The sequence below is a fragment of the Phaethon aethereus genome (assembly GCF_964289735.1).
Source record: "Phaethon aethereus genome assembly, chromosome: 13".
Classification (NCBI taxonomy): domain Eukaryota; kingdom Metazoa; phylum Chordata; class Aves; order Phaethontiformes; family Phaethontidae; genus Phaethon; species Phaethon aethereus.
In genome coordinates, this window is record NC_138589.1 from 1392937 (window position 1) to 1420236 (window position 27300).

Here is a 27300-nt window from a genome sequence, read left to right on the forward strand (position 1 = left end):
AATAATGGGAAATACTTAGTAGGTGAATAGACTTGTAGTATCCTTATGGTCGACCATCCAACTCAGTACACACGTTAATAGAAAAATGACCCATGCATCGCGTAGCAGGCTGTGACAACCAATGCCGTTAGCTGAACAGGCTACATGATCAACAGATAAACCTCCAGCTACCAGATCCCACTGTGCCCTTTTGTTCGGTCATACAGAGCATCGAAACGGACAGTTGTAAAGCTACGTTAGCCAGTGTTACAAAGATTACAATATTTTCAAACTAAAGATACTTTTTTTACATTTAGAAAATACTTCTATAAAATTTAGTAAAACTGACATCCCGATCTGCCGAGTGTAACGCACTCTGATTACAGGAGAAAGATCTCACAGACCCAGAAGACACCTGGGCATTCCTCCCTCGAATGTAATTACGGGCACACTGTGGTGAACTGCCTTTTGTTTTCAACACCCGTCGCTCTCGAAGCCATACCCCCTACGTATGCATCGCCACAGAGCTATGCAGGTGCACCAGGTACCTCAGCACTTTGGAGGAGGAGGGTATTTGTTCCACCGGCTAACCTGGAGGTACATGTTCAGACCAGACAAGTAGCCTTGCTACCCTCGCTCCACTATCTTTCTAGCCAATGTTGATTTGGTTTCCTGTTGCTGGAAGTGAGGGGATGAACACTGGCTAGAAACAGAAACTACACAATCATTCCACGTAGATTTGTTACAATACTCTTAAATCTTGGTTTAGAACACGCAAGCACGTTTCAATAAGGTCTTGCCTAACGTACAGATTATTAGTCATGCCAACTAGTTTAGGATTAGACAGCAAAGGTTTGCAACCACTGCAGATAAACTTGCTTCACTTCTGTTTCATCCCCGTTCTCTGAACGAAAAGCCAAGGATTTAAATTCCGACGTGTTACAAAGCTTCTGTTTCATTAGAGGGAGTTCTTAAGCCAACGAGATAAACTACAGCCGTCAAATGCCACCAGGTTCTTTGTACCAGACTGTAATCCTTACTAGTGTTGAGAGCATCGAGACATCTGTAACAAATACGCATGTACTGCGGAGAAAGCAAAAACTACATAGTACAAGAGCACTCTTTAATCTGGGGATTCTTTCACGCTAGAGACAGCAGTCTTTTATGGCATCAGTAATTTACTGAAGAAACACATCACCCTGAGAGGGTTTCTAAAGCTTTCCTCATGCCTCTGCTAAGCGAGGCCAAACACGACATCGTTGTTTGTTCCTATGAAGGGTATAGTGCCAACCACGCTTTCAGACACGCCTTCTCCAGGGGGGTAGTGTTGCTGCTACCTCACTAAACACAAAGCGAGTTTATTTGCTGAAAACTGATACCCTAACATCCGCTTAGTGGTGACATGGGTCCCATCTGCACTCAAAAGAAGCGCTTTCTGCCACTGCCGGAACAGAGAGGGTGCTGATGGGCCCGGTGTAGACGGGACACCGGCAGGCGCCCGCAGTGCTAGCTCTGGGGTAATGTCGGATCGATAACGGGGCTCGGCACTGAGTTGACGGTGGCCGCCCCGTCTAGGCAGGGGAATCCGATGGCGTGGGCTTGCCCGGCTGGGGGCTGCTTCGGCAGGGGCAGGAGGGACCAGGCAGCGGGAGCCGGGGGGCTGTGGGGTGGCAGCCCATCCCGTCTCCGCTCTGACCGGGCACCTCACCGAGGGCAGCAGAGGCTCCGGGGTGGAGAGCCCCATGCCGGGCCGGGCCCCAGTGGCCCTCAGAGGCCGTGGCGCTTGCGGGTGCCGGCGCTGGCGGCATGAAGCAGCCGGTCTTTCTCGCGGATCTCCTCGCGGAGCTGGGCCTCAGCCAGGCGCAGGCGGCGGATGCTGCCCTTCATCTCCTTCATCTTCACCTCCAGCAGCGCGATGATGTCACGCTGCTCGTTCAGCTTCCGAAGCAGCTCCTCCGACGTGGTGCCCGACGACAGCGAGTACGAGTGGTCCGGTGGGCCGCCCTCCACCGGGCCCTCGTCCCCCGCCGCCGCCGGTAGCCTCCCGGGGCCGGGCCCAGCGGTCGCCCCGGGCCCGAGCTCCACCTGCACCGTCAGGTCGATCGGCTTCACGTCCTCGGCCGCGCCCCCTGCCGGGGCCTCGGCGGCGGCGGCGGCACCGGGGCCCTGCGCGGCCGCGGCGGCAGCGGCGGCGGTGGCGGCGGGGCGGGGGCGGCGGGCGGCCCGCTGCGCCTTGCGTTCGTTGACGCCGCGCAGCGGGAAGATGGTGGGGACCCGCACCAAGTAGGACTTGCGGCCGCCCTGGAAGTGCTCGCTGCAGACGCGGTGGCCCGTGGTGGGCTGGAAGGTGCTGAAGCAGCCGCTGACGCCCGCCCGGGAGACGTTCTTCAGCCAGAGGCGCCGCAGCTCCTCGTCCTTGGGGAAGGTGTAGAAGTGCAGCGCCTTGTCGCGGTGCGAGTTGTTGTAGCAGCCCGGCACGCAGCAGGTGAAGCCCGGCATGGCGGGATGCCCTCCCGGGGCGAGGGGGAGACCCCCTGGGCGGCCCCGGCGGCGGGGAGAGCGGGCGCGGGGGGCCCCCGCCGAACTACAGATCCCACAAGGCCAACCGCGGCCTCTCGCCGCCCGCCAACGCCGCCCGCTGAGGCCGCACCGGAACTACGCGGACCACAATGCACCGCGGCGCCGCCGCCGCGCCGGAACTACCCGCCCCACACTGCGCCGCGCTTGCGCTGGGACTACCGCTCCCAGGGGGCGCCGGGGCCGCCGCCCCTTCAGCAGACTCCGCCCCTTCCCGTGGGGCGCAGCGCGGCCATCTCGCGAGAGGCGGTTGGGCGCGCGGAGGCGCGGCCGTTACACCGCCATGGCTGACAGCCGCCCGCGGGCCCGCCGCGGGGCCAGGCGCAGCGGCCGCTCTTCGGCGTGGGCCGCGGCGGCGAAGGTTGGCGGAGGGGGCGCGGCGGGCCCCCCGTGGGGTGTGCGGGAGGGTAGGGAAGGAAAGGAGAGCCGCTGTCGGCACCGGCCCTTCCGCCGGGGCCGCCCGGCGCTGCTCGCCCGTTCCCGCGCGGTGCGAGGGAGAAACGAGGCCCCTGGGGCAGGGACCGGGGAGCAAAGGACGCTCCCTTGCCCCTTTGCTCGCCTCTAGATGTCGGAAACAGGGCGAAACCCCTGAATCTCGTGCTCGCCGAATAGTCAGGGCCGTTGCAGCCTTCCAGCTGGGTTATGTTTTTCTTTCCCCTTTTCGGGTTGTTTTAGGTCAGGGCTGTGAGGGACGAGGGGCCACGGACTGTGCTCTCGAGTCCCTCAGGCTTTTGTCCACGATGAGAATTGTGCATTGAAACCCGCCTCCATGTTATAGCCTTGTGAATTGTCTTCCACCCAAAAATGAAATGCCAGCATTGTTAAAAAGCAAATGTGCACGATTTCTTTTGGGGAATTTGGACAATGTTTCATGTTAGGTTTTTATTAGGAGACAGGTGATGAAAGCTTTTGATGTTAAGGTTCATCTTACCCCATGCATCTACCCCAGTCAACGCTACAGGCTTGGGGAGGAGTGGCTGGAGAGCTGCCCGGTGGAAAAGGACCTGGGGGTGCTGGTTGACAGCTGGCTGAACATGAGCCGGCAATGTGCCCAGGTGGCCAAGAAGGCCAACAGCATCCTGGCCTGTATCAGCGCTAGTGTGGCCAGCGGGAGTAGGGCAGGGATCGTGCCCCTGTACTCGGCACTGGTGAGGCCGCACCTCGAATGCTGTGTTCAGTTTTGGGCCCCTCACTACAAGAAGGATGTTGAGGTGCTGGAGCGTGTCCAGAGAAGGGCAACGGAGCTGGTGAGGAGTCTGGAGCACAAGTCTGATGAGGAGCAGCTGAGGGAACTGGGGTTGTTCAGTCTGGAGGAGAGGAGGCTGAGGGGAGCCCTCATCGCTCTCTACAACTACCTGAAAGGGGGTTGTGGTGAGGTGGGTGTTGGTCTCTTCTCCCAAGTAACCAGCGATAGGATGAGAGGAAATGGCCTCAAGTTGCACCAGGGGAGGTTTAGATTGGATATTAGAAAAAATTTCTTCACCGAGAGAGTGGTCAAGCATTGGAACAGACTGCCCAGGGAGGTGGTGGAGTCACCCTCACTGGAGGTGTTCAAAAAACGTGTGGATGTGGCACTTCAGGACATGGTTTAGGGAACATGGTGGCACTGGATTAATGTTTGGACTTGATGATCTTGAAGGTCCTTTCCAACCTAGTGATTCTGTGATCTTTGATGATGAAAATATGATTTTTGAATTGCATGTCTGATTTCTCTCTTTAGACTGTGTCTGATTCAGGAAAGGAGAAGAATTCTGGCAGAAGCACCTTGCTGAAGCAGAGACCAACTGTGTTCCCTGGTCTTGACAATGACACGCCACGGATGATGCTCAAGAGAATCATCCGGACCCGTAAGTATATTTTTTTCAGGAAAACAGAACAGAAAGACAATATTTTGATGGAGTTGAGGGTAGGAGGTGTTCTCCCATAGCCTGCTATTCTTACCCTGTTAAGTGGAACAGAAATGCAGACCACTGTGTGACTTTACATGAGTAATCGCCGCAGTGGCAGCAGAATGAGGTGATGTGATACAGCTCTGTCTCAAAGACTGTCTCTATTGATGAAATCATATTCTTGAAAATCCTCTTCAGTCAGTCTTCTTATCCTGGTGAGCAAGCGTGTGATCCTTGTGCCGCCTTTAGCTGTAGGAGTGTGTGTAAATTCGAGAGGCACGCACCGCTGCAAACTTCAGCTCAGCTCTGGTACCTGGAGCCCCGTTTGTCACTCTTGGCTTTGTCATTGTACGTGCCAGCCTTCCTAGGAGTAGAACACAAATAGTTTTCACCAGGTCTTTATTTTAACCTGTTAATAAATGTAATTTGTAGTGTATATTTGACACTGCTGCATTTTTGCATTCTTGCTGGGTTGAACTGTGAAAAGGAAATATTTTGGTTTGTTGACAGAACAACAAGTTTCACCTCTGGCACCTCAGATATGTAACCATGAAGAAACAGAAGAGGCTCGATCAGAGCTCCCGTCTAAGAGGATTTCCAGCACGTAAGTAATGTTTTTTAAATTTTAATTTTAATTGTTTTACACTACCAGGTACAGCGACCATGGGATTGGGGGGCAGGATTTCTTTACTACTGGTTTCAGTGATCAGAATTGCATTCAAACAATGGGATATTCAGAAATACGTCTCCAGCTCTAAAAATAGGAATCACTGGGGCTGAGGGACTGAATAGTAGATACTGCAGGTTTGTGCTTGGCCCCCCTTCGTAAATGCAGACTTTTAATATCTTTTTGTAGTGGAAAGTGTTAGATGCAGTAAGTCTCCTGATGGCAGCCTACTTTTCTTACTTGTGTGACGTACTAAAATAGAAGTTCTTGGATCTCGCCGAGGCTACAGGCCATGTGCTGACGATGCTGAGGTGTCATGAGTGACTGCTGTGTCTTGTGTTCAGAATAGCGGCTGCTGTGGCTTTTTACGGTGTTGCTGCTTTGTGGTTGTCCTTGTTTTGGGCTGCTAGGGGTCACTGCCTCCCTTTAGAGTGGTCTGGAGGTGAGGTTTGCTTGAGGCTCAGCTGCTTTTATTCATGTTTAGCTTCCATTAATATTTTAAGTCAGTAGGCCTGCCCGAGAGGCTGAAATGTGGTTTGTTTCCTTCCATGTTGTTACAAAATAGAAGAAAACCAGTAGTGGTGGCAGGTCTTAATTTGCTTTAGCCAGTTTTGTCACAAGACTTTGGTGTATTTTTGCTTTACTGCAAAAGAGACCATTCTAAATAATGTGATTTCCTGTGTTTTGTCTTTTATAACTAAACATTTTGCATCAACTATAAGTAACCTTAAACAGGTCATCTAAAATATTAGGTAAACTTTCTGTATTTATGGTTTTTTAATAGAGGAAGAGAAATCAGAGTTTCCTGTTAGGTGTGGTAGCTTGTTTTTTGGGTTTGGTTTTTTTTTTTAAATTCAAGACGATGGGATGTATTATTTTAATTCCTTCTTGATTTTTGCTTGTTGTAGTTCTTGGACAGCTCCAAATGTGCTTCTCATTGGTCTGTCTGAAATGAAAAGGTGATCTTTGGATCTTTGCAGCGTTTTATATTTTGTGTGTTATCTGGTTGTTGAGGTTAAAGAGGTATAGACTTAAAAAAAATTTTTTTTTTTTTAATTTTAAGCCTTTTTTTTGATCTGACCCAGTGCCTGATGGGGATATTGCATGTCTGTTCCATGTACCAATGTGCTTTGTGAGACCTAATGTCATTCCATGATGATGGCTTTTCCTTTACACTGTAACAATTGACAAAGTAATTGCTCCTGTGTGCTGTTAGGAGAAGAGAGCTATGGAGCTTGTTGGAAGTCCAAGCTTCTACTCTAGCCTGACCTTTCTCAGCCCTGTTGTTTTGAATATACACTTGAGTTTTGATTCTCTTTGTGAAATCTCCTTAATAGGAGGGAATGACATGTTCCTGCATTTGCTGAGCTAATGACCGATTAGTTCTGTGCTTCTGCTGCAGCAAGGACAAATAATTTTAACTTACTTTTCAGCGACGTTACAGGGACTTTTTTGGGGTAGCTACATGATAACATTGTCCTTTGTTAAAGGCTTGGTTTGTATTGGTAGGCTGGAAATGCAACTGCCAGACCTTGTTCCTGAGGACACATCTATCACCGCATTCCGTATGACTAATAAGAGAAAGAAATTCAGCGTTTCTGAATTCGAGAGAGCAGCAGACAAACGACTTCCCCAGAACCAAGGTAAGGCCGCGGTCAAAAATCGCCGTGTTCAGCACTGCATTTCCTGTCAACTGATGTTCATCTGCTGCAGTTTAGTCCTTGGTAACTTCTCAGCTGGGCAGTTGTATGCTTGGAAGCAAGATTGTAGTATCTTGTGCAAAGGGGATAGCAGAGAAGGTAAAAGCCCCTCCTATCAAGTTTAAAATATGCCTTTTTGAGCCAAGTTACAGGCTCTGCCCTGACTGTGTATAATTTCTTGACTGTTTTTCCAACTTGGTGCTCTTTGAGTTTTGAAGCGTCTCCAAAGGAAGCAATCCCTGTCTTCCCTTCAATTCCAGAAACTTGAAAATACAACAAGCTGCATACTTTTTGTTGCAATTATATCAAATAAGTTATGAAGTTCTTGCTTGAGGAAAAAGGATGTTGCAGTTTTGTAAAATAAATAATGTTTTATATTGGAATAAGTCTTCCCTTTAAACATAAATTTGCAAATTTGGTAAATAGAACTTTCATTTTAGATGCAATTTAACAGGGGCAGATAAAACACCTCACCTTGGTTTACATATCCTACTGGCAGTAGCAACTGGATTAGAATTCAAGGGTGGGGTTCGGCCCCAAATTACAGACACAGGTGTCTCGGCTCCGAATTACGGACGATCTGTGGCCGTGTGTACGCTAGGTAACTGGAGTCCTCCTAAAGTTTGGGGGAGATCTAGTCAGTGGAGTATGGCAGGTGATTCAGCTCACCCTAAAGTAGATGCCTCCATTTGATTAGTCATGTTTGACTATAATGGGAACATAGATACCTGTGTTTGGATATTTTAATTGGGAGCTGAATCCCACCTTGACTCACCTGTGGTCAAAAAAATAAACTTGTCTTTCTTTAGCCTGATGCCTGGTCTGAGCATGCCCTGCTAAGATGCCAGCAGCTCTGTAAAAGCAGAGGGGATGTGCTCTAGTATGTTCTAGAATGAGCATGATTATGTCACTGCTCTCCAGACCTGCTTCTGGATTTTGGGGACTTTGGGAGTAGAACCGGTTTGAGTTACAGCTTCCCCAACAATCTATGGAGTAGTTACCTGTACTTCTAAAGCTTTAATGTTTGGTTTGGGTTGCTAAGGGTGGTTGTGACTGAGGCCCTAGCCTAGCATCTCACTATTAATGTGGTAAGATTAACATTATTGAATGTGAGGGCATGTGCCATATTAAATTATCTTTGAAATAACTGTTTTGTTGCCCTTTCAGAAATTGCTTATTAGAATTCTAATATGCAGTTTCGAAACGCAGACAAGAAATTGTAATGTGAACCTGTCATCCAATCCTGTTCTCACGAAAACGTAACTTTTGAGGATCATAGCATAAACTATAGAAAGAGGAAGATCCTTTGGGGTGTTCTGTAGTCTGTTGTGTAGAGGGTAATTTCTCAGCTAGAGTACTTTCTCAACTAACATGTCACAAATCTTTTTCTAGCTCATTCAACGTTGGACAGCAGTGCTTTGGCTCAGTGAGTTTAAACTAAAATGTCTTAACTTCTGGCTGCCCTAACTGTAGCTGCCTTGATTCATCACCTCTGTAGTTGTGAAGAACCGTGCAGATACCTGGGTTCGTGATTAAGACCTCTGTTATTACTAACACAATCCTCTCCTACTCTGGTGATGGAATTTGAAGGTCTTACACCACATACCTTGTGATTTTCAGAAATTGTGGCTTTGCACTCTATGCCCAGTTTGGTCTAGCTTGTATTGCTACTATTGCTCCTCTTTTTACTTGTGAGGATCATTCCTTTTTTCCTTTCATTCTCATGTTTCCAACAATAAATCAGTACACAATATACCTTAGAATATTATCTCTGCCCGTTAATTTGACTCATCACATCAGTTGCATCTATGCAGTCTTTAGTCCAACTTTCCTGGACTTTAAAGGCTTTTTAGCAAGTCAAAGACATTTTCCTGAGTTGCCCGTGTACTAGATGACCTTTAAAGGTCACTCTCATCTCAAAGGTTCTGTGATACTTTGCTAATGAACGTAGTCATGGTTAGCAGTTTCACCTTTCTTGCTGCAGCCCTTGCCTGTGGTCTCCCATCCTCAAAAAAGTTAACAGTGTGTTGGTAGCTGTACTTTACTGTGAATACTGATACTATGAGCAGTTTCTTGGACTTGTTCTGAAGTCCTCCTACAACCCTGCCGTCATCTAGAGGATGTCTTTACTCTCAAACTTTTGTTTTCCCTTTTTTTCTTACTTAAAATTTTAAAAATTCCTGAACCTTTTGTCAGCTATATCGTTGCAGCCCTCTCAAGGTAGGAGGTTGTAAAACAGTCTGATCACAGAGATCAGGACTCTGTACACCGGATCAGGACACTGTAAAACAGTCCTGATAACAGAGATCAGGAGATCTCTGTGATACATATCCTGATGTTAGGTGACATCATGAAGTTAAACTATTTGTTTAAGGTAGACTGGCATGTAATCTTCAAGCTTTTTTTTGGGGAAATTCCTTCTAGCTAAGGGATTTGTGAAATGTCTCACTGTTCATGGCAGCATGTGCGTAATCTGAGGGTAAAAGGTGAGTGTGGAAGTTTGGAAAATTATTTCTTCCCTCCTCTTTTTACAGATCTCTTCGCATGTCTCTTGGTTCCTTGATCCCACCAGATGCTGCTGAAAAGAGAGGCTTACTCCGGAGGCCGAAAAATCGCAAAGCTATTGACATGGAAGCTTTTGAAGGCGGAGTGGAACAGAACATGCGGAAGAGAAAAGGTTTCTTTTGCATCGTTACTTCTGTTTTGGGAGGGAGGGCCTTATATAAGGTGATTTTTTAGAAGCAGTTACTGAAGAGTGGTCTCTATTTTACGATGTAAAGGCTACTAGCATGTTCACAGAAATCCAGTGTAATTGGGGAGGCAAGATTAGAATGAGGCTCTGCATCTGTAGTTGCTTTGATTCCGTGCACTTAAATATGTGCTCCTCCCAGTTTGTTGAATTTATACCACAGGAATCGTTTGGGATCGTGTTCATAACTATGGGTATTGGGGAGATGGTTTGGTAGGGAGAGTTAGGGACACTGAAGTGCGGTGATACAGTTCCAGTGTTTGATCTGTGGAGGATGAATAAAATTTGGTTGAATGACTTAAATTTTGAATTATGCAAGTCCTGGTAATAAATGTGTGTCTATATGACCTTGAACAGTTTTTCACATAAAACTTGTTTTAAAACTTTCTAAACAGCACAGGATTATCTTGTGGACTCACGAACAGCATCTGGGATTCGAGTAGCCACGCTGACAAGTGATGCGGAAATCATGCTGAGTAACACGGAGCTCTTTGTTCAGCCTCAGTTTGATGAACAGAGCCAAAATAAGCCTTCTGCTCTTGAACCACCACTATCAGATTCAAAAACTTCAGCACAGAGAAGCAAGATTTCTGATCCAGCTCAAGAGGAAGCAAGGCTGGTGGGCCTGGTATCCAGTGGGGACACGAATGAGGGAAGGACCCAAAGATACTCTGAGGACTTAATCCTTGATCGTGAGCATGCTGACGGAATGACTTGTGTGTTTCCAAAAACACCCCCAAACCAGCAAGAAGATAAGCAGGATCATTCCCAGCAGGGTAACCCCATGGAACAGTTTTCTGTTTCAGAAGAGGTGGTGGTTGGTAGTGAGTACTATGGGTTAGGACTTTGGGCTTAGCAGATAGGAAATCACAGAGTGGTTGAGGTAGGAAGGGACCTCTGGAGGTCATCTTCTCCAGCCCCTCTGCCTAGAGCAGGTTGCCCAGGGCCATGTCCAGGCAGCTTTTACGTGTCTCCAAGGATGGAGACTGCACACTCTGGGCAACCTGTTCAGTGCTCAGTAACCCCCACAGTGAAAAAGTGTTTCCTTATGTTCAGAGTCTCCTGTGTTTCGGTCTGTGCCTGTTGCCTCTTCTCCTGGCACTGGGCACCACTAAAAAGAGCCTGGCTCTGTCTGCTTTACATCCTCCCTTCAGATACTTGCATATATTGATGAGATCCCACACTGAGAGATGCTCCAGTCCATTAATTGTCCTGGTGGCCCTTTGCTGGACTCTCTCCAGTATGTCCATCTCTCTTGTATGGGGAAGCCTGGAAGTGGACACCGTAAATTGGTCACAAATATGGTGAGATAAGGAGACAATGTGTAGGAGCTGTAGACAGAGTTAGAAGGAGTCTCAGGAGGTTACTAGTCTAGATTTTTACCTTGGTAGGGTCATTTATCTGTCACAGTTAACCACCTCTCTGTCTCCAGGGCCTTAAAAATCCCTTGCCAGAGGTAGTCACCTCCCTGGTCACCAATGCTTTGCAGGTCCTATCACTTGCTAGTTTTTCCCTGGTGTCTGATATCTCTCTCCTGCATTCATTTCCCTGTAAATACCTTATCCTGGCTGTGTAAATGGGAGTACATTTTCCTCAGGCCCCAAGGCATGGTTGTAAGCCTAAAACGTTCTGCTTCGTGATCCTGGGGCAGCTAGCCAGGACAGGATCTGCTGCAGCAAATAGCTTCGTGCAGTTCTTCAGTCAAAACTCCTTATGCTTTCCATGAAGTATGGACAGGTAAAGTTTCATTTAGGTTTTTTTATGATTCTTTGTCAAAAGGGCCACGGAAATGATATTGGAAGGATGGTTGGTGTGTTCAGTACTATTCAAGGCAGGAGAGGAGTTCTTGCCATGGAAAGCTTAGAAATTAATGCCTGGTGAACTGTTGCACCATACTTTGCTTCTGGAGGGTTGTCTGTGGCAAGCTTGGTGGGAAAAGTTGTTTTCAAAGGACAAGGGATGAACAGAAAAAAAGATGAGTTGCTTTGAAGAGCCTAGTGGTAGGCACTTTCAGGGGAAACAGATAATGTGGCGAGACGTGGAGGACATGGAACAGGGGACTGGATCAAATGAGAGGAAGAGGAGGGGGGCAGTGAGAGCACATCTGAAAGGTGCTGGAGTTTATAAGGTATTAATGTCAGAAGTTAATGGTTACATGGTTCTGCTCTTTTACCAAAGGTAGCTGATGTCATTGTTGCTTCTCAGTGTGAACTGAAAAATAGTTGCAAGGACTTTTCCAACTGGTTCTTAAGATACAACGTGACTTCCCTAAGCTGTTTCAAGTAAGGGAAGAGCATTTTCTTGTGGGTATTCCCCACAAGAAAATTCCTGCTTGGTTGTTTTTTTACTTCTCACGAAAGCTAAAAGAAAGTTTAAAAATATACTGGGGCACATTAATGCTCTCAATTTCTAGCAGTTAATAGATGGAGCTCCTCTTTGTCGTCCAGAAGTTCAAGTAAATGTTTGGGATCCCCAGTCACTCTAAAGCCTAAGAGATCTTTCAGCATGTCTTTGAGAGAAGTTGTGTCCTATATAATTGAAGACCTAGATGTAAGCGATACAGAAGAAGAGATGGCTAATACAGTGAACGAAGTGGAACAGGAAGAGATTTTCAGAGAGGGTAAGCAGTGCTTTCAGTGTTGCAAGGGACTGGAGTACTTTGTTTAAAACCAAGAGTTTTTCAGGCGATTTTCAGAGTAAAATAAGACTTTATTGTGCAGTAGATGCTGGAGATGATTTAATTCAAGTCATGTCAGAGACACTGAGCATTTCTAGACAAGCTTTCTAAAAGTAGGCTGTGACTTGCTCATGTGCTTCCTTGTCAGTATTTGCTTTGTTCACAGTGACTGCAAATGGAATAAAGGTTCATACTTTTTTGGTAGGTCCATAGTACTGCTCATCTTCCCGTAGGAAAGATGAATAGCTCCCTCTTGGCAAGGAATACGTCTGGCTAATCACACGTTTTGTTTGCATACATTTTAATGCTTTACTATATTTATTTAAGCCATGTTGGCCATTATCTTTCTCCAGTACTAACCAGCATCTTTTTCTCTTAAGGCAAGGGCTTGAAGGTTGCTCTCCTTTAAGTAATAAAGATTGTCACTTGTAGGTGGGGCCTTAACACCTCCTTTTTTCTGGAAGAGAGCAAGTCATGCAAGTTGCCTGCTTTCACAGGCACCTTCTCGGTTTTCTCTGAAATCCTTTTGCCTTAGAATAAGATGGTAAAAACTGCACAGATGCTGAGAGTGGCAGGAGTTATCCCATCGTTATATAAAGCTTTGGGGTATGTGTGGGCACAAATTCCTGTGTGTTGTTGAATTTCATTTTCCGGACTCCAGTTTAGGATCCTTTTTAAGTCTTTCCCACTGTTCCTTTGCCAGTGTCTGGGAATGAGAGGCAACCATTGCCACGTGGGTTTAGCGTTCTCTATGCTTAATTACGTCTCAAGTTTCACATGAATTACCTTATGGGAGTATGGAAACTGCACAGTCTATAGCACCAACAGTTTTGTTATTAGAACTTTAAACTGAATACTTGCAGTCCCCACAAGTAATTGCTTACACATACTAGGTGCAGCAGCGAAATGTGTTATGTTGCCTTTTTATCTGGTTAATACAGACTTTTGTTGTAAACAGTTCTTTTAGAGTAGTTCGTTAAGGTAGTAGATATTCCGCACCTCTAAATTTACAGTTGCATAAGGTTGGCATCCTGTAATCTTTCTTGATTCTTTTGTCATGTTACAGTTTTACTTGGGTGTACCTGTGGAGTGTGAAGTTTAAATGGGATGTGACTCTTGAGACCAATGAAAGTCACCTCAGAATTGTTATAGTTCTGTGAACAGCATCTCAAAGCTTGGGGGATGGTCATAAGAGCAAATAACATGTCATGTCCTCCTTTCATAATAATTTTTACAAAATATCACTGTGCTGCTAACAGAAACGATTGTCATGCTCACCTTTTGAATACTGCGTGCAGTTCTAACCTCTCCATCTCTAAATAGATTTAATGGAACTAGAGAAGGTGCAGAGAAAAAGAGTTTTACCATTAATCAAATCTATGGAGCAGTTTCAATTTCAATTTTGTACATTGAATGACTAAAGAAAAGGACTGCTCAGCCTGGAAAAAAGACAATTACTGTGAGAGTGGAGTATAAGAAGTTTAAAAAGAAAAGCCTTGAGCAGCATGGAGGAGGTGATTCAGCAATCAAATTGAAACAAACAGCTCCCTCATCTCTCAGTGCAGGAACTAGAGAGGAGCAACGAGCACTGGCAGGTTATACCAAACTACAGGAGGTACTGCTACTAGCAACAGGTGAAGAAATCAGTAAAAATGAAGACGTGAATGTGTCAATAGCATCCGGTACTCCACTGTTAAAGTACTGCATCCCAGCAAGGGGCCAGTAGTGTGGGAGATTCACTGGTGCCTGTCTGCCTTAGGCAGTCTTAATGTAGAGTTGAGCTTTTGTCTTCTCGCCACAAAGCTGGTTACTATTTCTATTAACTTTAGGCAAGATTTTGGTCTGCATTGGTGTAGGGAGCCCAATATTCTGGTTAGTGAGATTGGTATTACTGATTTTTGCACCACCTTTGACCAGATGTCCTTATCACCTTCGCTGGGGCTTGAGGCTCCCAAGGCCTTGACACTTGTACTTTTGAGTGTGAAACCTTCCAGTCACTGGAGAGGATGGTAAAAATCCACTTTTATGGCTTCTGGTTTTGGGCTCAGCCAAGATTTCTGAACCCTTCAGCGAGTGACAGTACTATGAGAGTTCCCAGTAAGATTTCTCCGAATAATTACCTGTGTGGGTTTCTGCTGGAATTGAGCTGCATGGTAACAGATGTGTCAACTATAGTTCCAGTATGTAGGGAAGAGCAGCGCTTAAGTACTCCTCAGTAGCTCCTTCAGTAGTTGAAGTTTTTAAAGACATGCAAATCATGTGTCCATTTATTTCTCCTTACCCTGCCTGCTAGGGTGGTTAAAACAACTGCTAGGTGCTCTCCTTGTTGTAGTGCAGCATATCTCTTCCAGAATTGTTTATTCAGAAAAAATGAGGAAATGGGGAGGAGAATCTGAGCACAAACTCCATGTACTGTTAGACTTGCAGGAAAATAAATTGGTCTTTCACACAATCACCAGAAGTGAGAATAGATGTAGAGATGGCGTATGTGGAGGAGCTCTGCTTACTGATAAGTAAAATTCCTTCATTGGGATCTGATGTAATTAGGTGACTGTAGAGCAAAGGCAGGAAAAGTTGTGCATTTCTCAGCTGTAAACTTTTGGAAAGGAACTGCATCTGCTTCCCTTATTTGTAGCTTATGGCTATGGCTGAGTTATGAGTAAATTTTAGTGGTTGTTAAACTGTATGCTGGTGGTTGATCTGGGGTTTTTTTTGTAGGTAAGACTGATGATAGAATTTACTATTTTAGCTGCAGAGCATCGTGTAAATGCTGGATATTCTGAACATTTCAAGAAGAAGCTGACCAAAAAAGCAGAATGGCAGATAGCTACAGGACAGGATGCCAGAGTTGAAACAGAAAAGGCCCCTTCAGAAGGAAAGGGAATAGCAGAAGGCGGTGTTGAACACCAAGGGTTTCCCAGAGCTGGTGAGGACAACGTCCAATACTGAAGACTCTCTCTGATGCCAAAGACTTCTCAAGCTGCATTATTGACATCGATGCTGGGAGAGAGACTTGTTAACTCTTTGCATTCTGGAATCTGGGCTAAATACTGGGAAAATATCAAACTAATTTTGACATTTTAAGCTGAAAGACTGTATTCTGCTCAAATGGAAACCACAACTGCATTGGCAATAGTGTTTAGATGCAGAAGGCATCTTTAATTAAAATTTCCCAGTGGAAGTTCCAGAATCAGGCAAAGACTGATAAAATTTGGAGACCCCCTGAGTGTGTTGGCAGATCAGGATCTCCCAAGTTACTTTTCCTGAATTGCTGTGTCTTCTGTGTTCAAGATGCTGCACTAAGGCTTTGGTAAAACTTCTTTTGAGATAAAAGTTCTTATTAAAGGAAATTCATTTAAAAGGAGCTCAGATAAAAATTTCACTCAAATCTCATGGGGTTCTCTACATTACCAAGTGCTATTTTTTTCCTGTGACCTGCACACCTAGATGTAGTAGAGGGAAAAGTTGAGGATTCATCAGTACTTGAGCTTATCTAGCTTAGTCTATTGACACCCTAATGACTGAAGATAGCAATATAGTAGATGGCAACATTGTCAGGAATGGAAAGCTGGGTTTCATTCTTATGAGTGCTACGATACTTGTTTCAGCGATGTATTTTTTCCTGTTTTGGAATTCTAGAACGTGAGATTGCCAAAGGTGTTGGAGCTGGAAGTCTGGGCAGGCATTCTCATGCTTTTTCCTCCTCTGAAAAATCTGGGATGAAGCCATTAAAAGAAGCTGTTGAACAAGCAGATGAACTAGAAGACCAGGCTGTCATGGTAGAATTAGATGGTCTAGAAGAAGAGCCTACTGAGGATGAAGCTGAAGACCCTGAGAGTGAAGGTAAGAAAACTATTGCAGCAGTAGCAGAAGGCAGTTGGAGAAAATTTTTCCCTGTTATCCCTTGATAGATTGAGGAGCAACATGGGTTAATAATGTTATTAACTGTTTAGTCCTTCAGGCAGTCCAGGGGAAGCTGTTGGCTGCTATTCCCAGGGCCAGATTGTTAGCCACTCATCAGGTGCTTCAGGGACTTAGATCATCTTGTACTTTTTGAGGTGAAGGTAATGGAAGTACACAAATAGACAAAACTGAGTGCAAAGCCGTTTTATACAGTGACATAGGGATATCCATTTTATGCTTCCTTCTTTCCTGACTCCTCACTTCATGCTTTTGAATGTCTTAGCATTGAACTGCTGTTTCCACAGCCATTTATGTGACTCCAGCCTTGAAAACTAATTTAGAACACCATATTTTATACATGTAGCTAGAGATTTCCTTTCCAGTTAACCAAAAGCGTAGGCTGGTTTTCCAGAGAGCGGAGAGGAATTGTCAGTTTCTAAACAGTTCTTTAGACACTGCATTGGTCTGCTCTGTTGCCCCAAGAGTGCTTAAGCCTTTTGGAAGAACATATACATCAGACTGAGTTCTCTTTGATCCAGGCCACGTTTGAGAATGCCCGGAGTGTGTTTTAGTGGTGTCTTTTGGGACTGGTCTTAAAGTCTTTTGAAGTACAGTACACCCTGAAATAAAAATACTGAACTAAGGACATCCTAAAAGAATCCCGTTGCCACGATTTGAGGCATTGTGGGGAAATTCAGCTGTAATGAGAATATCGATGTGTGGAAGGCACAAAGACACCAGTTGAACTGGTACACTTTTGCCACAAGGAAAGTTATAGGTGGTCTTAGGGTGTCTACAATAGTGTGCTAATATGGTTATCTTTAACACAGCTGTATGAAGAGATGGAAAGGTCTTGATGAAGAGATCTCTGCTGATAGGGTGGAACAGTTGAGAGTAGCATCTTGCAGGTCTCATTGGACAAGGAGAGGAAGAAAAGATGAAAAATTACACACTCTTGTCATAAAACTGACCTCGGAAACCTCAGCATAGCTAGCCTCTTCCCCTGCATCCTGCTCCCTGTCCCTCTAGCATACAGAAATAATTCTTCAGAAGAAGCTAGTGCAAGGAAGCATGGTAGTTCACCCAAGCCCTGCTTTCTCCAAGAAACTCCTGACCCTTTGAGTTGTGGAGTTTAACTCTCAGTAGTACCTGAGGCCTCTAGTACCTGGGCTTGTCATCTTCTGTAATGGGGCAGGTGTCCTAGCTTTTACAGAGGGTTGTGAAGTTGACACCACTGCCAGAAATGCCGGATTCTTGGGCTGCACTCTGCTTTCAAGGGAAACTGGCAGGCAAGAAGCCCTCCGTGACCGCTCCTCTTCTAGATGGGAAGCTGCTCGGTATTTCGATTCTGTTAAGGTTTTCTTTCGTGCTCTCACTTGTTAAGAAGTGAAGAAATTCAAGAGTGAAGTTAGAGGATGCAGATTAGACTTGGAGGAAACTAGGATGGGTAGGTCACGGCAAAGAAGAGGCGAGGTACTGGCTACAGCCTTAGCCTTAGCTGGAGGGAATTTCTGAAAATCTGTGAATATGGGAGATGTTCATAGGCTGACCCTTGTAATGGGATGCTCTGCTTTTGTTGCCCTGTGTTCAGGAGAATTTGCCACTGATTTAGCAAGATGGCAATGAGGTAGATTGCAGACTTTGAAGTTCTCTCTGGGAAAAGAAGCTGCAGCTTCTTGGCAGCCTAAGTAGACCCAGCCATCAGCCCCTGCAGCCCAGCCCCAAGCATGTGTTCCTACACCCTGCTGGTCCTGTCTGGGGACTGACAGGCTGGACCTGGTGTGAGGGAAGCACCAGCCTGTGTGGCAGGAGGTGGGGCGGGTGGAACTGCAAGCCGCCAGCCGTCGCGCTGGTTCAGGGTGCTGTGGAACCATAGCTTGACCGCAGGCAGTGTGGCACCGGAGCAGATGTGTGGAAAGCTGGCTGGGCTTCTGTCTGCGGCTACAGCACTGCCTGCTGCAGGAACTTGGAAAATAGTTCCTCAAATACTTCTTTTCCCTAGAGGTTTCCATGAAGACACCCGCATTTGTCCATGCTGCAGCGTACAAGCCACTGCTGTCAACTCCTCATCCCGCAAAACCTGCTACTCACAGGTTGTCAACTCCGCGTCCTGCAAAACCTGATGCTCACAAGTAAGTATAGGCCACCTTCAGCAGTGGCCCACTAGAAGCGCATCTGGGGGCTGTAAGCACCAGGCTGAGAGCGCTGAGCCCAGCTTTGTCAGTTGTTTTGTGCTTTACCAGTTGTAGCAGGGAGTAAGCAGTCCTGAAGTCTTTAGCTCAATCACTGCTTTGGCAGTTGAATGAAGAGTGCCATGAAGTGAATATCAGTACTCTCCCAGAGCAGATTTGATGCCTCAGTTCTTTCCAATGAATGTTCTCTTTATATTTTCTTGTGCTGAAGGCCAAAACCTTTTCCTAGGAGTTCGTCCAAATGGTAAGCTACCCTGGAGGTATAGACTCCAGTATGGGATGCAGAGGCCCTTGCAGAAGAGGGGGAATTGCAGATTACGTGACGTTGATCACATTAAATGACTTATTTGTATTGACTTTAGAAACCTAAAGCTGTATGTGGCTGCCATGTGTTGAAGAAAACAAAGCTTGTCTAGAGGTAGAAAGTGAACCTGTCCTCTGCATTACTCCAAATTAATTAAGATTTGTCACCCTTTTATCTAGAAATTTGGTGAAGCCGTATGCTTCATCAGAACCACTGACAGTGGGTCCTAGGGAACAGGAGGAATTTTCTAGCCTGTGACTCTTACTTTTTTGTTTGTTGAAGCAATAAACAATAAACCTAAATTCATAGGATCACAGGATGGTTTGGGTTGGAAGGGACCTTTAAAGCTCATCTAGTTCAACCCCCTTGCCATGAGCAGGGACATCTCCAACTAGATCAGGTTGCTCAGAGCCCCGTCCAACCTGACCTGGAATGTTCCCAGGGATGGGGCATCAACCACCTCTCTGGGCAACTGGGCCATGGTTTCACCACCCTCACTGGGAAGAATTTCATCCTTATATCTAGCCTAAATCTCTCCTCTTTTAGTCTAAAACCATTATCCCTTGTCCTATCGCAACAGCCCCTGCTAAAAAGTCTGTCCCCATCTTTCTTGGAAGCCCCCTTTCAGCCCTGGCAGCTGCAGTAAGGTCTCCCCGGACCCTTCTCTGCTCCAGGCTGAGCCCCCCCAGCTCTCCCAGCCTGTCCTCCCAGCAGAGCTGTTCCAGCCCTCGGAGCATTGCGGGGGCCTCCTCTGGCCCCGCTCCAGCAGGTCCATGTCTCTCCTGTGCCGAGGGCTCCAGAGCTGGACGCAGCACTGCAGGGGGGTCTCCCCAGAGCCGGGCAGCAGAATCCCCTCCCTCGCCCTGCTGGCCACGTGGCTTTGGGGGCAGCCCAGGACACGGTTGACCTTCTGGGCTGCGAGTGCACATTGCCGGCTCATGTCTGGCTTTTCATCCACCAATACCCCCAAGTCCTTCTCGGCAGGGCTGCTCTCCATCCCTTCACCCCCAGCCTGTGCTGATACCGGGGGTTGCCCCAACACAGGTGCAGGACCCTGTGCAGAACCTCATGAGGTTCACCCGGGCCCATTCCTCGAGCTTGTCCAGGTCCCTCTGGATGGTATCCCGTCCCTCAGGCATGTCAACTGCACTGCTCAGTGTGGTATCATCTGCAAACTTGCTGAGGGTGCCCTTGATCCCACTGTCTGTGTCACTGATGAAGATATTAAAAGGTACTGGTCCCAAAACAGGCCCCTGAGGGACATCGCTTGTCACTGATCTCATCTGGACATTGAGCCGTTGACCACTACCCTCTGGATGTGACCATCCAACCAATTCCTCATCCACCTAACAGTCCACCCATCAAATACGTATCTCTCCAATTTAGAAAGAAGAATGTTCTGTGGAACTGTGTCAAAGGCCTTACAGAAGTCCAGATATGTGACATCTGTAGCTCTTCCCTTGTCCACTGATGTGGTCACTCCATCACAGAAGGCCACTAGGTTGGTAAGGCAGGACTTGCCCTTGCTGAAGCCACGCTGGCTGTCTCGAATCACCTCCCTGTCCTCTGTGTGCATTAGCAGAGCTTCTAGGAGGATCTGTTCCAGGATCTTCCCAGGCACAGAGGGTGAGGCTGACAGGTCAGTAGTTCCCAGGGTCCTCCTTTCTAAAAACAGGTGCAATGTTTCCCTTTTTCCTGTCTCCAGGGGCTTCACCTGGCTGCCAGGACTTTCCAAATATCATGGAGAGTGACTTGGCAACTACATCAGCCGGTTCCTCAGGTGGTCTTGAACCTGATCTTCTCTTACAGTGGGAGGGACTTTGCTCCTCCAGTCCCTGTCTTGCTGTGCATCACCTCGAGAGGTGTGGGAAGGGACACTGCCAGTGAAGACTGAGGCAAAGATGTCATGCAGTACCTCAGCCTTGTCCTCATCCCTTGTTACCAGTCTGCCAGCCTTGCCCATCAAGGGGGGTACACCTTCTTTGACCTTCCTTTTCTGGCTGACATACCTGTAGAAGCCCTTCTTTGTGTCCCTTGCCAAGTTCAGCTCTAGCTGCACATTGGCCCTCTTGACCTCATCCCTACACAACTGGGCAGCGTCCCCGTACTCTTCCCAGGATCCCTCTCCCTCCTTCCCCTGCCTGTGCATTCCCTTCTTGCCCTGTAGTTTGCCCAGCAGGTCTCCACTCACCCATGCCGGCCTCTTGCCTTCCTTTCCTGATTTCTTACACTTGGGGACTGAGAGCTCTTGTGCTCTATGGAAAGTGTCCTTAAAGATCTGCCAGCTCCGTTCTGCTCCCTTGTCCTGAGGGCAGTCTCCCAGCGGGTCCTATTGACCAACTCCCTGAAGAGCTGGAAGTTTGATTTCCTAAAATTCAGGGACCCATATCCCTCAGGACCATGAAATTCTTGTGCCCATTTACTGCTGTGAACAGAGATGATGCTTACAGAAGGTGCTGGATGATTGCTCTAATCATGAATAGTAAAATACATTTCTAAAATAGAAAAAGGAGTCTTTGATACTTTGTTGAAGTGGAAGTGAATGAATGCAGATTTGCTTTGGGATATTGCACTGAGATGTGCTCTTTTTATATTTTTATATATATATATATATGGAATGTCTGAATACTAATTCTTCTGTAGAGAGTGCTAGTCCTCATTGCAAAAGAATTCTATGTATTTGGATTCACGTTTTTGATAGTAATTTCTGGATGTTACTACTGACAGATTTTCAGGCTTTCAAGCTATGCTGAGATAACAGATGATCATAATTACAGGTTCAGAGCCTAGGCTATAGGCAGATGTTGCACAAAAGCACGGTTTGTTTACACTATACGTAATGCAGTCTGACCCTGAGTTGGCCTGCTTGCTCCCTGGGAGAGCAATGCTCAGGTTAAAAGCCTGAGGAGTACTCTAGGTTATGTGGTGGAGCAATAACCATGTGAGAGCCGTGGTTAAGACATTCTGCTAGAAAATAATCTCTTTATACTGGTGTTGCGTTAAGAGGCAGAGCAATTTGGCAGAAACTAAACCCCCTTGCTTTCCAGTCGATCCTCAGATATCAGAGGGACTGGGGGTGGCTGAGCTTAGGTTCTGAATGATGCCCAAAGTTAGTGTTAGTAGTCCGGTCACGCCCAACACCTTCGTTGGACTATCACGGGTCCGGATGCACTACTATCATCGCACTACCTGCTCAACCGGACACCTCCTGAACTCACATGGCCGCACTCAGAGCTACGGTTGTGTTCAGGGACAACACACACACGGCTGAGTCAATCAATAGTGCGATTTATTGAAGCAACAGATACACAGGTTCTTTGGATTGCCGGTGATAAATTCACTGCCTACAAAGCATGTGCAAATGCCAAAAGTATGAGTAACACTGCTTGGCTACAAACGTGTTAAAAGATGTAAAGTGACTCTATAGAGATTTCTAAGTTTCCCGGGGAGGCACTTGGTATGACCAAGTGTTCGAATCTTACCCAAAGGCATCCCGATGCGGGGGAAAGAGAGGCTCAGCCCGTCGACTGATCCCAGAAGTTAGAGTAGTACATGACGATGGTATCTTCCCTAACATCCAGCTCTTAAAACACTATTTTAGAGTGTTTTACTTTGCAGGTGGAGCTTGAGTGACTCTAGTCATACATACCTTTATCAGGATTGGTTCAGAATTCTCTCGCTTCGCGTTTAAAGGTACAGACTAGGAAAAATTCAGTGCGCACGCTCATTGAGGAGCGGTCGCACCTTGGGAGGTGGGTAACTTTTGAAAGGGGTGTGCGTTTTAGTATTATAATGATATTAAAATAAGCAAAGTTCACTCCAAGTACAGCATTTCATCAAAGTTGACAGGTCACTGACCCAGGGCATCGCACGTGCAGCTTATTAATGTACACACTGTGTACCTTTAAATTCCCTTGTTCACAGAGCATGGCCACGACATCTCCACTCCGCTCCACCCTCCATGCAATTTCTCCCAGAGTCAGCACACCAAGTGCCCCTGATGTTACAAACATCTAGGGTTGTCTAGGGAATCTCCATGGTACAGACTCGTTGTACACTAGTGCTACGTTCCACCCGGTTTCAATGCTGTTCTTAGAGGGTAAATTTCCAAAGCGCCCCTCAGCGATTACTCCACAACTGGTACAATTCTACTGTGATCAACTCTACCAGATTAGAGACATAGTACTTTTCATTTAGAAACACCACCGTCTCATACCGTCGCTAAAATTCAATTTTGCCCTGATCCTGTGAACCAAACATTCATATAGAATCATTTCCAAACGGGTAAATTGAGGCACAGAAAAGGTAACTAAGATGACTTGAATAATGACAGGTTTTTTCCTCACTACTACACATACTTCACCTCTGAGGCTGATCTCTTCCACCTGCCCTTGCGGCTCTGACAGAAAAACATACAGATGGGTTGGAGTGCGAATCAAATGGTATGTGCACTCCCTCTGTGGGTTTTGCACGTGTTAGTTTGAGATTCCACGTCTTTTCCGTTCTTTTCAAATTGTCTACTGAGTGAATCCAGGGATTTCACTTCCCTTTTTTCAGTTACAATTTTGCCTTTTTAGAATGGAAAACATCAGTAGTTTCCTTTGGGACTTAATCTTGTTTAAGGGAAAAAACAAAAAAACCCCAAATCCCAAACCAAACAAAAAAATAAACCAAAACCCACCAAAAAAATATTCATAACGGTGTAAAAATATACCCTGCAGACCAGACTCTCCTGTCTGCAGATGCAGATGTGGGATGTGGATGCATCAAATTTTGTGCACTCCTGGACAGTTCAAGCTATGGGGATGCAGTGAAAACTGCATTGATGTATTGGAAGGAAGTATGGTTTGCTGACTGTTATTCTAGCATGCTTACCTCTGGGACACTTGAGCCTGGATTGTGGCTCCCAAGGTCCTGATGCCGTGTGAACCGTTTGCAGACTGTACTTCATGGGCATGAGGGTTTTGAAGAATTGGGAAGGAGAAAGAATTAAGAGCTCGAGGTAATTCTTACCCCTTTAAATTCAGCATAAGTTTTGCCCAAACTCAGCCTGGTGTTCTCTGCCTCTCCTCTGTTGTTTGTTCATTTGAGGTGTGAATTTTCAATTTCCTCCAAAGGTCTCCCCTGCAGCCACCGCAGGCTAAGCCACTTCCGAAGAGCTCGGGAGCATCACGGAGGAAAACGCGTGAGCCTGAAGTAGCAAGTAGTTTGATAAAGAGGATATTCAGCCATTATGCGAAAATGCCGGTGGCCAGAGACGCGTTCAAAATTGTTGAAAAATGGTAAGCAGCCACAACCTGCTCCTCCTCCCACTCTTCTTAGTCTTTTTTTTTCTTTCTTTCTTTCTTTTCTCTCTTGAAATAACAAGCCTGTCAGGAGTGCCACTGGCAAGCTGACAGCCCTCCCGATTCAGCTGGCGGGAGCCACGGGAGGTCTGATTAAAACGAGGACAGAAATGTGCAAGCTACTTTTGGCTGCTGTGAGATGTCCATGACCAATGCGACCTTGCAGGAGCATCTGGGTTTTGTCCCAACCACTACAAACTGCACCATTCACAATCCTCTCAGGCTAACAGCACGCTAATATCATGAGTCTTCTCCATGCACGGGCTGGCTGTGGAGTGATTCTTCTCCCACAGTTTTCCCTGGCAGGCACGGCGAGCAGCTCTAGTGCAACTTGCCCTATGGAAGTGGGTGAGTAGCTGGTGTTCACATGCTCCACAACCTGATTTTATTTCCCTCCTCAATCCTCCTTCAGCTCCGAGAGATACTTCAAGCAGCTAAGCGATGATCTGGAAGCTTACACCAACCATGCAGGGAGGAAGACAGTGGAGATGGCTGACCTGGAAGTCCTCATGAGAAGGTGAAGGGAGGGTTATTATTAACCCGTAGTAGTGTTTGGTGGCGCGTTGACAGCCCCGTAAGACTCGTTGCCAGGGTGTGTGCTAGCAGTATTTCTGCAGCAAGTGTGGTGTCTTGTGATTTACTCTGCTTGGCCTTCTGTGCCAGGAAGGGCATTTGTGGGCTTGGGATTTTATACTCCACGACGACGGTGGTGGAGGGGCAAGAGGAAGTTAGCGAGGGGTCAGGAGTGCTGGAGTCATCTGAAGAACAAGTAGCAAGAGGAGGGGGCTGTTTGCAAGGGTGAAGCAGTAGAAAAAGAGTAATAGTAAGTGCGAGGCTGGGCTGCACCCTGAGCGATCGCTTTGGTAAAAGCGTTTGCAACTGAAGTAGTGCGAACATTTTCACATGTCCTGCTATCTGTTTTGATGACTTACTCTTCCGAACAAAATGTCACTTGGGTCACAACAACCTCAGGCAACGCTACAGGCTTGGGTAGGAGTGGCTGGAGAGCTGCCCGGCAGAAAAGGACCTGAGGGTGCTGGTTGACAGCTGGCTGAACATGAGCCAGCAGTGTGCCCAGGTGGCCAAGGAGGCCAACAGTGTCCTGGCCTGTATCAGCACTAGTGGGGCCAGCAGGAGCAGGGCAGTGATTGTGCCCCTGTGCTCGGCACTGGTGAGGCCGCACCTTGAATGCTGTGTTCAGTGTTGGGCCCCTCACTACAAGAAGGCCGTTGAGGTGCTGGAGTGTGTCCAGAGAAGGGCAACAAAGCTGGGGAGGGGTCTGGAGCACAAGTCTGATGGGAAGCGGCTGAGGGAACTGGGGTTGTTCAGTCTGGAGAAGAGGAGGCTGAGGGGAGCCCTCATCGCTCTCTACAGCTACCTGAAAGGGGGTTGTGGTGAGGTGGGGAGTGGTCTCTTCTCCCAAGTAACTAGCAATAGGACGAGAAGAAATGGCCTCAAGTTGCACCAAGGGAGGTTTAGGAAATTGGATATTAGGAACAATTTCTTTATGGAGAGAGTGATCAAGCATTGGAACAGGCTGCCCAGGGAGGTGGTAGAGTCACCATCACTGGAGGCATTCAAAAAATGTGTGGATGTGGCACTTTGGGACATGGTTTAGTGGGCATGGGGGTGTTGGGTTGACAGTTGGACTTCATGATCTTAAAGGTCTTTTCCAACCTGTGATTCACTCTTCCTGCTTCTGCACAGCTGATACGTAAGGTTCAAACTGACAGTTCCTCTCCAGAGCGGGAAAAGGTGCCTCCAGCCTGGCAGGCCAGGGCTGGCCTCTCCTAACAGCTGTGTTCCTCGTCGTGCTGCCTCTTCGAGACCCCGCAGAGGGGCAGGCTGGCCAGCAGCCTGGGTGAACTGTTCTCAGAGCTTCACTGCCGCTCTTTCCTGCGGGCTCCCTCAGCTTCTCCATCTCATGACTGAATTTCATTTGTTCTGTCACCAAAAAGCAAGGGATTTGTTCTTGGCTTTGGAGCCCTCTGTAAAGCTTTGTGGGGCCTGAAACAAATCCATCACTCATTTAAAGTCATTATTGCAAGTTGTTAATCCTCGTCTCCACTGCAAGAGTTTCAGATGTGATGCTAAACTCATCTGAGGGATTTTGCTGATTAAAGGCATTGGCTTTGCATTGGCCTGTCTAGATGGAGCTGGTACTGCTGCTTAAAAAGAATAATCTGCTTCTGTCCTGGTCTGGAGATTGTCATTTGCCCACCTCAGAGGTGTGTGCTGAAATTAGTGTGAACAGGCTGAGAGGTGCGGTGGTTTAGTTGGCCAGGTTTGAGGATTCTGTACACTTGATACTTTACCTTTTTCTAGATGTCTTTATGCCTTTCCACGGCCTCAGGGATCGGGAATTGTTGCTGGTTCATGAATAAGAACAGTACTTTCCTTCCACAAGAAAAGCATTTGTTTTTTCCTTTCTACAAGACTAGGAGATGCTGATTTTTTTTTTCCAGGCCAATCATCTAAATGGTGTACTAGAAAACTACATGGCCTACACAGTTTGAAAATGCCAACCACCTCTGAATTGGAAACGTAAAAAAATCTGTTGGTAATGAGCTATTTGCTTCTGTTGCCTCATTCTGTGCATGTCTTTAAATGGCAAAATTTATCCCATGGCAGGTGGATTGCGAATTTAAAAAGCAATGAACTTGTCCTTCAGTAAAGATCAATATGCTGACTCTGGCTGTGACAAACAGGTAGCCCCGTGGGAAGCTGGTCTGCAGGAACTCTCCTGGTCCACTTTCCTGCATAGGCACGCCTGGTGCCCGCGCCGGTGCCGTACGCAGGACCTAGCGCATCACCTGAGAAAGTTGCCTGCAAATAGAAATCTGTAGCTCTTCTATCAAAAGCAGCCACCACATTTCAGCTGTTAAATGCAAAAATGTTACTGCAAGAAAACTTTACTCTTTTTGCTAACAATTCTCTGTTTCTTCTCTGCTTTCCTCCTTGAAAGACAAGGGCTGGTGACAGACAAGATGCCATTGAATGTGCTGATAGAGCGTTACTTCCCTCTGGAGTACAGGAAGCTCCTGATTCCGGTTGCTGTGAGTGGAAATAAAGTGATCCCCTGCAAATGAGTGTGCCCCTTCACAGCGGTGGCCCTTCCGGGTGGGAAGGTGCCCCACTGTAGGTTGTTCATGTAACTGCTCCATGTGATGCTTTTCCACAAGGAACCAGTGGGGCTGTAAATAAATCAGTTCCCTTGAACTGAAGCGGGTTGTGCTGTGGCTGTCACACCAACTGCTGGATCTCACCAACCGTTATTACAAGTAATTTGACTATCCTGAATTTTTCATGTTACTTTTG

General features: G+C 46.8%; 2 protein-coding genes across 2 annotated transcripts; one reads left to right on the forward strand and one right to left on the reverse strand.

Moving 5' to 3' along the window:
• Positions 1 to 1746: 1746 nt before the first annotated feature.
• THAP11 (THAP domain containing 11) lies at positions 1747 to 2478 on the reverse strand (the record flags this gene model as incomplete). The annotated part of the gene is made up of 1 exon (XM_082005485.1): positions 1747 to 2478. One exon carries the CDS (start codon positions 2476 to 2478, stop codon positions 1747 to 1749), a length of 732 nt encoding a protein of 243 aa, XP_081861611.1.
• On the forward strand, positions 2477 to 27270 carry CENPT (centromere protein T; the record flags this gene model as incomplete). Its single annotated transcript, XM_082005622.1, is given in 14 exon segments — positions 2477 to 2662; positions 2665 to 2805; positions 4277 to 4403; positions 4956 to 5049; positions 6622 to 6911; positions 9023 to 9032; positions 9347 to 9489; positions 9957 to 10385; positions 15878 to 16081; positions 18183 to 18273; positions 23577 to 23639; positions 23755 to 23919; positions 24395 to 24499; positions 26948 to 27270. Coding segments are annotated over 14 exon segments (2172 nt in total). The 3' UTR covers positions 27072 to 27270.
• Positions 27271 to 27300: the final 30 nt, after the last annotated feature.